This window comes from Lactuca serriola, chromosome 4 (genome assembly GCF_051521515.1).
Source record: "Lactuca serriola cultivar US96UC23 chromosome 4, Lser_US96UC23_V15, whole genome shotgun sequence".
NCBI classification, from domain to species: Eukaryota; Viridiplantae; Streptophyta; class Magnoliopsida; order Asterales; family Asteraceae; genus Lactuca; species Lactuca serriola.
In genome coordinates this window covers 369,608,609-369,619,643 of record NC_136411.1, presented here as the reverse complement: position 1 = coordinate 369,619,643, position 11,035 = coordinate 369,608,609, and the positions used below count along the sequence as shown (strand labels likewise).

General features: G+C 32.7%; 1 protein-coding gene across 4 annotated transcripts; it reads left to right on the top strand.

Annotated features, from left to right (window-relative positions):
• Positions 1-2,997: 2,997 nt before the first annotated feature.
• Positions 2,998-7,407, top strand: LOC145097708 (uncharacterized). 4 transcript variants are annotated; one of them, XM_079035346.1, is made up of 7 exons: positions 2,998-3,141; positions 3,647-3,777; positions 3,868-5,128; positions 5,599-5,747; positions 5,840-6,007; positions 6,099-6,159; positions 7,025-7,407. In XM_079035346.1, exons 2-7 carry the CDS (start codon positions 3,667-3,669, stop codon positions 7,177-7,179), a joined length of 1,905 nt encoding a protein of 634 aa, XP_078891472.1. In that variant the 5' UTR covers positions 2,998-3,141; positions 3,647-3,666; the 3' UTR covers positions 7,180-7,407. The 4 variants fall into 4 exon arrangements, with proteins under 4 accessions (XP_078891472.1, XP_078891470.1, XP_078891473.1 ...); XM_079035344.1 differs by having other exon boundaries at positions 3,647-5,128; XM_079035345.1 differs by having other exon boundaries at positions 3,031-3,241; positions 3,647-5,128.
• The last annotated feature ends 3,628 nt before the right edge of the window (positions 7,408-11,035 follow it).

Genomic DNA, 11,035 nt, shown 5'->3' with positions numbered 1-11,035 from the left:
TTTAGCGGCAACACAAGCATTAGCGGTGACTATTCTCTTTAGTGGTGACAAATTGATCAATAGCGACGGAGCAATAGCGGCGACGTGTCGCCGCTATTATCATTACTTATCGGCGACTTCATCATTAGCGGCGACTATTCTCTTTAGTAGCGACAAATTGATCAATAGCGGCGACTTATTACCGGCGATGTGTTGCTGCTATTACCATTACTGGCGACAATGAGACCCTTTAGCGGCGACTTTTGTCGCCGCTAATTGCCTTTTTCCTTATAGCTTCACGGTGATTATGTAAATGATAGTGGGTAGAGACATAAGAATCGAAGGAGGAAGAAGAGTCGTTGGTTTTCGTGATTAAAAGGTAGGGATTAAGGATCGTAACCTGTTTTGATACCAAATTAGGATTATAGAAATCACCTTGAATATTGTTGTATATTTATAGTACAAGATAACAATAAAGATTAAAATGTAAGGATAGAATCATCTATAACTATACTGAGATATTTCAAAATCTTATCCCTAATAGAAAATCATAAATTAATACACTGTCTTGGTTTGCTTTAATCTATATAATATCTTGTTAATTTATTTGTATTTATTATTACCATATGAGTTAACCACAACATGTACCTTTTTTATCTTGTTTTTGTTGACTATTAGAACTTGAAAGGATAAAAGGCTAGAAATTAACTTTTAATTGTCAATATAAAGAAACATCTTTTGACCTCTATTTTTGTTACCTTTTTCACAAACTTGTTTCTAGGTTCCACCGTCTTTTTAAGGTTGATGAGGGAAGCGAAGTTGTAGGCTTATACTTACAGGTCACAACATGCGAAGAGGAAAGACGCAACCAAAAGATGTTGCTTCACAATTATCAATCCCTAGAAATGGTGATAAAAATGGTAATAATGAATTATATGTTTTTTGTTAACCGCTAGTTAACCGTTGGACATATTTTCCCCTGAAATTCAAGCCCAACTTGGTGTTATATTAATGAATTGTCATTGACAAAACTCCTGGTGAATACTAGACATTGCATGTTAACTTTTGGGCATACTTTCCCCTCTTTCACAACTAGGAATTGCATGTGAATACATGGAGTACCGAAAATCGGATAGATTTGCCCCTAAAACTGGACATATTTATTAACAGCAAGTACACCCAAAACTAGACATATTTTCCCCTAAAATGGTACATTATAATTTTGACTGTTTTACCCTTCAGTTCACTTCTAGTACCAATAACCGGTAGCGTACTCGGTAGCGGTATCAGTACCGTTAAACTCTAATTTGGTTCGGTACTTCCATACTTGGTATTGTTTTTCCACCCGTTTTAGTATTCCATTTTCTTGGGTCGCTACCAGTTCGATACCATGCTCATCCATTCTATATAGACATGACAATTCGTGTTTCCATGTCATGTATACATGTCAAACACAGATTTACATGAAAACAATTTATGAAACATGAACACGACACAAATTGTAAAACATGTTTTGGGTATCAAAAATGAACACGCCATGTAATTAATTCGTGTGACATGTGATACGATACGAATAAACACCCTTTTAAACATGTTACGCGAAGTCACAGATTTACACGAATTAATACATGTATTGTCTAATAACATTTTTTAAGCTTGGAAAACATGCATTTAATTCGTGTGTATATGTGTTTATGTGTGTATGTACGTGTCGCATGTCTCGTATCTATAAGTGTAATGTGTCACACATATTTAATTCATGTCTTATATGTGTTTAAACAAGTAAATTTGTGTTTGACACGTATGGGTGTTAACAGTTCGGTTTGGATAGTAATAAAATTGTGAACCGTCACCATGGGGCGGACACTTCATGTGCGCTAACAAAAAAAAGAACCGAACCGAACTGTATAAAAGCAGGTTTGTGAAAAAGGTAACAAAAATAGAAATGTAAAACTGGAATTACCGATCATGATTTTTGTTTGGGATATGGCTAACAGTTCAATGGAAATGAATAATATATTTTTTAATATATATATATATATATATATATATATATATATATATATATATATATCAAGCGGTTCGGTTCGGTTATCCACGGATACGTAAGTATCCACACCAAAACCGACCCGTTGATATCCGGTTTTTTCGATTTCGGTTTTTTTAAGTTTCGTTTTTTTTTTTTTGGTTTCGGATTTGGCCAGTTCGACTCGGTTTTTCGAAAACTATGAAATCTAAAGATCTTAAAAGAGTTTAAATTTGTGGTAGAAATAGGAAACCAAAAAGACTTAGAAATAATGATTTGAGATACAATATGAAGTATTTTGTTATATACTCTACTTTAAGAAAATTATGAAATTTAATACTTCTTTAAATTTTTTAAAATAATATTTGATTTTAAAATTACAAACCAATTAAAAATATTACATAGATATGTCCAATAATAATAACTAGTAAAAAAAACCCTTTCGTCCCACTTGGTCCTTTTTATAATAGAAAGCGATAGAGATTAAAATTGTCAAACTGTGAAAAATATTGTGGCTAAATTTTGAAACCACAAACTTTTGTAATAAGGGACCAAAAATGTAAGAATCAAAAAGTTTAATGACAAATGTCTAAAACAAAGAAACTTTATTATTCCTTAAGCTTTTGAGAATTAAGGGACTAAACTTGCTAAACTATGGAAAATATTGTGGCTAAATCTTAAAAAAAACACAAACTTTTGAAATAAGGGACCCAAAAGTATAAGAATGGTAAAACATCCGGTTTTACTCGATCTAAAACACGTCCAAGGATAAAACCGATATTTTTATGAAAATTTAAAGGCTTTTATGTCATTTTCTCTATTTCCAATCATCGATAATGTAAAGTTTGGCTAGTCAAATGCTCAAATCATCAACACCCCTATTTTGGAAGGACCATTTGTTTAGGGTTGAAAGTTTATGGATTTATCAGATCCCTTTGAAAGTTCATAGCAACAATTGAACAAATTGAAATTCTCGAGGGACTAAACTGAAACAACGAATAACAGCACCTCCTGTCTAAGCCCTATACGTTCCGCCGTCGTGCAGTCGTGAAGTATCCGTGAACTCCGTTTAAACTATCATTTCCTGATCGCCGTCGATGAAAAAGGTTCCCGGAGGAAGAAGAAATAGTCATTAGGTACGCTTACGCAGTTCTCTAATACTTCGGAAACCATAACAGGAATCTTCGAAAGCGTTTATCGTTTCTTACAGCGTTGTTATATGTGATGTTCTGTAAGGTGATAATGTGCTCGATTTATGATACTTCAAATGATACTCGCAACAATTTGTATACTTATGTGATTATAGTTACATTGATAGATCGGTATAAACTGCAAAACTAATGCATGATTGCTTCTAGTTAATTTTTAATACGAACATTGCTCCATTTGTACCTTCTCTGATTTTCAATTCAGTTGATATACTCGTGTAAGTGTGATTACTGCACTCAATTGATTAAGTCGGCAAAACCTAATTCAAAATTGTTTTGTTTTGTTTGATTTCAATAAGAACATTGCTCCATATGCTCTTATCAATCTGTCACTGAAGAGTTACAAACTTGTCATTCTCTCAAGACCTAAAATTTGAAGTCTGCTTTTGTTCTTCGATTGAGTGTTTAATTTATCACTTTTGCTGTTGCTCAGGCATCAGAACTGTAGCTAGAATGGAGGTAATCATGACATCTCCTGTTCAGGAGTGTTTAATGATGGAAAATGGTGGAGGTGATGATTCTGCTAAGCTGACTAAATCAAAAAAAAGGAGACAGAAAAAAAAGGTCAAGTTGAATGCTGAAAATTCTGATAGCAAACGTGTACTTCCTCATTTTTATATCATCTCACAGTCATCCCTTGCATCTGTTCATCAGAAACATGCAGCATCAGTTCCAATTTCTGGTGATGCAAATACAGGGTCAAAAAGAGAAGATCATATGGAAACTTCTAGTAACATGATGATTTCAGATACAATTGCAACTCCTGATGCAAAGATAGTGGCAAAAGGAGAAGAGGGAACAACTGCAACAGATAGTACAGTGTCAAAAAAGAGAAAAAGGCTGAGAAAAAAGAAGAATCAATCCTCAAATGACATGGTAACTGTAGAGAAAGATTTAAGTAAAACTGCAACTGATGATGTGAAAATGGTGTCAAAAGGAGAAAATCATATGGAAACTTCTAGTAACAAGATGATCTCAGATAAAACTGCAACTCCTGATGCAAAGACAGTGTCAAAAGGAGAAGATGAAACAAAAGTTGCAAATGGTGAAATGGTTTCAGGTACAACCCCAACAGATAATACAATGCCAAAAAAGAAAAAGAGCAAGAAAAAAAAGAAGAAGAAGAATCAAGAAGCCTCAAATGAAATGGTTACCAATGGTGAAATGGTTTCAGATACAACTGGAACTGATGATGTGAAAATGGTGTCAAAAGGAGAAGAGGACACAAAAGTTGAAATGGGTTCAGGTACAACTGCAACAGATAATACAGTGTCAAAAAAGAGAAAGAGGCCAAGAAAAAAGAAGAATCAAGCCTCAAATGACATGTTAACTGTAGAGAAAGACTTGAGTAAAACTGCAACTGATGATGTGAAAATGGTGTCAAAAGGAGAAGAGACTGGAACTGATGTTGTGAAAATGGTTTCAGATACAACTGCAACAGATCATACAGTGCCAAAAAAGAAAAAGAGCAGGAAAAAAAAGAAGAAGAATCAAGAAGCCTCAAATGACATGGTAAATGTAGAGAAAGATTCAACTAAAACTGAAACTAATGATGCAAAAATGGTGTCAAAAGGAGAAAATCACACAAAAGTTACCAATGCAAACAAGGGTTTAATTAAAACTACAAAAAGTTATAAGAATGGTAGAGTAACAGAGCAAAAGATTCATAGATCAACTGAAAGAGGACAAAATAAAGATAAACAAGAAGGAAAGAAACATGAAGTTTGTTATGCAAGTATGGGTGCAAAAAGGGTAAAAATGGAAAGTGTAATACAAACAGGAAAAGAGAAGGTATCTGGAACTACAAAACCAGGGAAAAAGCTTCTGATTTTTGATATAAATGGATTGCTTGCAGATATTGTGTCACCTCGCCCACAAGATGTGCAAGCAGATTATTATATTCCAAAACGAGCAAGTATGATTTGGTTTTCATTCTGCTATTTAAGTTAAAGGGAAAATTACAGAAAAACCCTTGTATTTTGGGTAACCAATTATACTTAATTTATTTTTCCAATCAAACCATGAAAGATCCATATAATTTTCCAAATTAACCATTTTGAGCTTATAATCTTATATACATATCAAAATGGTTATTTTTGAAAAAAAATGTGACTTTTATGGTACTTTGATGGGAAAAGATGAAGTATTTGTTATTAAACTACAAAACTGCTGAAAAATATAACGTTTTTTTTGTAATTTAATTTATTGAGTTTAGAGAAATTACGGGAAACCGATTACGTTTTAGTCAAGTTTGTGGTTTAACCAATTATACTTTATTCTTTCCAATCGAAAATTAAAAGTTTCACACTTTTTTTTATTTTTTATTATGTATAATCATATAACAATGAATTGTTTTTTTTTTTACAAAGCTTCATTTTGATACAGTATTCAAAAGACCCTATTTGGATGGTTTTTTGCGGTTTTGTTTTGAGAGATTTAATGTTGGCATCTGGTCTTCAAGAACAAAGCAAGTTTTGTACCCAGTGGTTGACTTTTTGTTAGGTGATTTAAAGAAGAATCTGCTTTTTATTTGGGTGAGTGTTTTTTACTTTTTAGTTATATATTTATTAAATACATATGCTAATTTCAACTTTTTAGTAATATTCTTTTAAGTGGAAATTTTCAGGATAATTCATTTTGCACGAATACAGGGATGAAAACTCTTGAAGATAAATACAAGCCAATGGTTTTCAAGGATTTGAGAAAGATTTGGCTGAAATGGCTCGATGGAACTTTTCATGAATCAAATACATTGTTATTGGATGATTCTCCATATAAAGCATTGTTGAATCCTGTAAGATTATCAATCACCTTTTTTTTTTTATTTATTTACCAATTACTGATTTTATTTATTTATTTATTTTTTTACATTATTTGTCTTGCAGAAGAATACTGCAATCTTTCCTCTATCTTACAGCTACAAGGATAGGAATGATGACTTTCTAGGTATGATATGTTATGCTTTGTTTGGTTTGTGGATCATGGTGGAATTGGAATTCATGATTCCATTCCGCCGCTTCTTTGTTTGCTAAATGGATGGAATTTAATTCTCTGCCATATTCGTCCAATTTCCATGTTTTGTCCTTGAGTATATCCGGTTTTTGCAATTTTGGTCCCAAAATGTTTTCTTCTAGTTTTGGTCCTTTGTTCGAGGTTTTATAACGTTTTTGGTCCCCTTTCCAAGTAATATGACTATTTTTGGGACCAAATTTCTGAAAATCAGCTATACTTAGGAAGAAAAGTAGTCAATTTACTTGGAGCATGGACCTAAAATGTTATGTAAACAATAAATAAGGATCAAAATTGCAAAAGAACGCCTCACAAGTTACAATTCCTTTGACAATTTGTTGATTTTTGCAGTTATGGCCCGAAAAAGTTGTCTCTTTCAATTTTGGTCCTTGTTCCAAGTAATATGATGATATTTTTGTACCAAAATATGAAAAATCAGCTATACTTAGGGACCAAATGTAGTCATTTCACTTGGAACATGGATAAAAAACGTTAAAAAAACTCAAATAAAGACCAAAGTTGCAAAAGTAAACTATAATCAAGGACTAAAAATGTAATTTACTCAAATATTATTATATATAAGTGAATATTCAACATTATTTAACTGCTATTATTGAATTCCAATCCAACTAAACACTCAGATTACTGTTGTATTTTTTGTTTACTTTTAATTAAAATATACTTTAAGAATGATTTAATATTTGCTTTTTTTTTTTTTTTTTTAATTACCCAATTAAGTGAGACAAATCAAAAAGTACATTGCTATTTAATGGCCTTATCAAATCATCCTTGTTTTTTTAAGGTCCCAATGGTGATCTCCGAAAGTATCTTGAAGGGTTGGCAGACACTGAAGATGTGAAGACGTATGTAGAACAACATCCGTTTGGCCAATCTGCTATCGATCAAACACACCCAAGTTGGGCCTTTTATGCAAAAGCTCTAAAGAGTCAAAAATAGTATAAGTTTGTTATAACCAACATATGATACAACTCTAAGTAGCACAAAAACACAATACGAGCTTAACTCTAAATTTGTTGTAGGCGAAAAGTAGTTTGCTGCCTTTTGTAGTAGTGAAAACATGAAAAGCTTGTGCAGCTCGTTTTGTATTGCATCAAGTGGTTGTACTCTATGTATGAAATACTTGCACATTTTAGATTTAGATTTAGATCAACAACACTTTTTTTATGATGTTTATGTACTCTAAATAAGTGGTCCATGATAAGGAAACATATCCACATTGAAGAATGCATATTTATAATACAAGTATTGTAATGTGCTTTAAAAAACAAGCTCAACAATCATGTATTTTTGTGCATGTTTGATTAATACATTCATGGATTCGACATTATTGGAAGTCATTATATTATAACGCAACCTAGGAAAGTGCTCAACTACCCACTTTTTGTATCGATTTTCTTCAAGCTTTTACACACTTAAGCTACATGGGCAACTGATCCCAACAAAGGCTTATTAGGGATAACATTTTAATGGCGAGGTCAATGAAAGTAGCCTTATTAGGAATTATGATAAAATAAAATTCAATTTGAGTGATGCATACTTGCACCTTCCTTAAAAACATATTTAAGTTGTCATGCTGTCATGCTCTCATTCTTGTCCACTTCAAAGACTAATGTAAGCTTTGGTTGTTTTAATCAATAACAAGAAGAAAAATGGTGCCTACGTATTTCCCTAAGTGGACATCGTCTATTATACTCAATGGTCATGAATGATGAATGATTCTTGAATGTACATATCAACAAATTGTAGTAATTACAATTATTTTTATAAGAAAAAAGTCACTAGAGTGTCATTATATATATATATATATATATATATATATATATATATATATATATATATATATATATATATATGTAATGACAATAGTATTTTGTGAGACAAGGGCACCAAATCTTGATCACTCATCTTGAATAATCAAAGGCTGGAATTTAATCATATTAAACAACAAGGAACCACAAGTAGGCGGTGGTATTTTTGTAATTAAATGGAACTTTGGGATTAGAATAAGGCATGGAGGGGCAGTAATGGAATTTTACATTCTATTTCATTTAGAAAGAAAAAACACTCGGTATTCTTCTAAATCTTCTTCATTTTGATTCATAAAACCCTCGAGACAAACACTAAAACTCGTTTGATTCAATCTCAATCATCAATATTTTCTGTTTCTTTTAGATTCAGATTTGAAAGCTCTGGTTTTATCAACCTTTCATTTTGATTTTGATTGTGAAATCGCTTGAGCATCAATAGATTAGATCTGATCACTTCAGCGCTTACATCGTTCTTCTCCCTAATTTATTTGAGTTCATTCATATCCTTCTCCCGCTTCAAATTCTTCTCGATCAAAATCATTTGTCAATCTTCATCCAATAGTTTTTCGACCAAATCCCCTAATAATCGCACTCATCATCAAAAAAACAAATGACCAGTATTCAAAAAACCCCTAGCATCTGATGGGTTTTGGTCCTAAGAACATCCTATGTGCTCATACAAACCCTAAATCTTGGATCTAGGTTTCTCTATTGTACATGCAAATTATCCAAGACTATAAACCCTAATTCTAGCATACAAGTAATCATATTAACATGAGAATAGGTTTATAATATTACCTTGATTGTTATGTAGCAATAACAATCCCAAATCTCCTTGTATTGACTTTGGAAGGCTTAGAGTCACAAGTGTCACTCCTCTAATGGTTCACAAACACCATAAGCAAGAGGATGAAGAGGAGAGAGGATGAAGGCTGCCCAAAAATGTCTACAAACCCTAGAGAAGTCTTAGCCACGTTTTTGGGTCATAAGGGATCCATATATATAGGAGGCAATTAGGGTTATCTAACAAGGAAACCCTAATTTAGCTGCTTAAGCCCTAAGCAACCTATGGAGCCCTTTCCTTAAGGCCTTGGACGATTTTATATGGGCTTCCCCCATAGAATTCGTCCACCTTATAATAAAAGGCTACCCATGGCCCAAATTGCAATTATTTTATAATTACAATTCCAGTCCCTTAAGTTTAATTAATCTCTTTTAGTCACAAAACTAATTACCAATTAATTCTTGACTAATATTAATTAAACAATATGATTTCTCCTTTAATATATTATTCTCATAATATATTAATAAATCATATTTAATCCTTTCTCTCCATAATTCATCCTATCAAGTTGTTTTGGTGAAGGCAACCCAAAAGGACCATGCACCATCGAGTCAAGTACATACCAAAATAGTTATGGACTTAGACACTAATCCAACAATCTCCCACTTGGATAAGTCTAACAACTATTCTGCGTATGACTTCAGATCCTGATCTGTAATCGTAGCTTTCCAAAGTCGCTGTCAACTCTGATCCTATCAGATACGCGTGTCCTTTAGATAAGGGATCATATATTCCTCAATTCTAGATATCATATGAGATATGATTTCAAATCATTCTCTTTGTACTATATCTCGATTCCCAATTTATGACGACTGACTAATTGAACAAATCAAATTAGCCCTAGCCCGACCGAGCATTTACGTTTGTCATCACTAAATCATCGAGGGGCCCAAAGATATCGCTTTTATCCTACTTTGGATAAAAGGAACGGATAAACTTTGATACAATGCTTGCTTGCACTCACTCATCGAATCACACACAACAATATGTTTTATAACACCAAGTTACTAGTGCGTTTACATATTATCAATGTGCAACCAATTTGCAAGATACAACTCACACATCTCGGTTTCAAGAATATAAGATGTTATCGTCTCACCAATCACTCGTGATACAATCCATGGAGTGATCCAAGTGAGCGTGGGTTTAATCCAATGCTCAAATCATATTCATAAGCACTCATGAACGTTGCAGCAAACATTTGCTTATGTCTAATACCTTATAGACAATCCACACACCAATTCACGACAGTCTTTATTCATATCTACTTCCAACATATGAACGACTGTGGCCCGTTCGAATAATTCGATTATTCTTAATAAATTCAATTATTCTGGAAGTCAAAACATGCAAATGTGAAACACAAGAATAATACTAATCCCATATGGCCTCAAACCTTTGAGTATAAATAAAACTCCTTTTATTTATCGCCATATTGATTACTCATTATTTGTCGTTTCGGGTAATCAACTTCTTACTTGAATTATTACACTTGTCCCATGCTCTTAGCATGCACACAATGTTTACCTATGGTTCTTACTTTTGTGAAATAGATCAAATTGAACACATTTCCAATCATTCTCATTTCACAACTCCAAATCCTTTTTCATAAGTGTAAGAATATCAAATTCTTGCCACTTATAGAATATGCTTGATTCTAACATTTTATGCAATCATCCTTTCGTAATATCACTGCACCAAAGTCACAAAGACTATTGCCAATGATATTACAAAACCCTCTATTGGAGATTGTTACAATACAATTCCTTAGATATGATGTCTCTCACTCAAAGTGCATTCCTTTGAACATCCTTTTGCATAAAAGTTTCTAATCTAGTCATAGATTTTCAATTTTCAATTCCCAATATGGACACGCTTCCATATTTTCCATATAACAACTCATCCTTAATAGAATCTTTTCTATTCATAATAATGTCGATATGGTCCATCCAATACGAAACATTTCCACAATTTCCATATGACAACTTATTCTTAATAGAATCTTTTCTATTCATAATAATGTCGATATGGTCCATCCAATACCATGCTTCCAACTACTCACAAGCGACTAATCCTCGTCAAACTTTGGATTGTCCTTTGATAGTTGTTTAATTATTTTAGTCAAAACCAATTCTAGTCC

Bases quoted from the DNA above. Each gene is read 5' to 3' on its own strand.
- LOC145097708 (XM_079035344.1), top strand. From the start codon at position 3,667: ATGGAGGTAATCATGACATCTCCTGTTCAGGAGTGTTTAATGATGGAA. The intron at 5,129-5,598 runs GTATGATTTGGT...ATTTTGATACAG, and splicing joins TTATATTCCAAAACGAGCAA to TATTCAAAAGACCCTATTTG. The intron at 6,008-6,098 runs GTAAGATTATCA...TTTGTCTTGCAG, and splicing joins ATAAAGCATTGTTGAATCCT to AAGAATACTGCAATCTTTCC.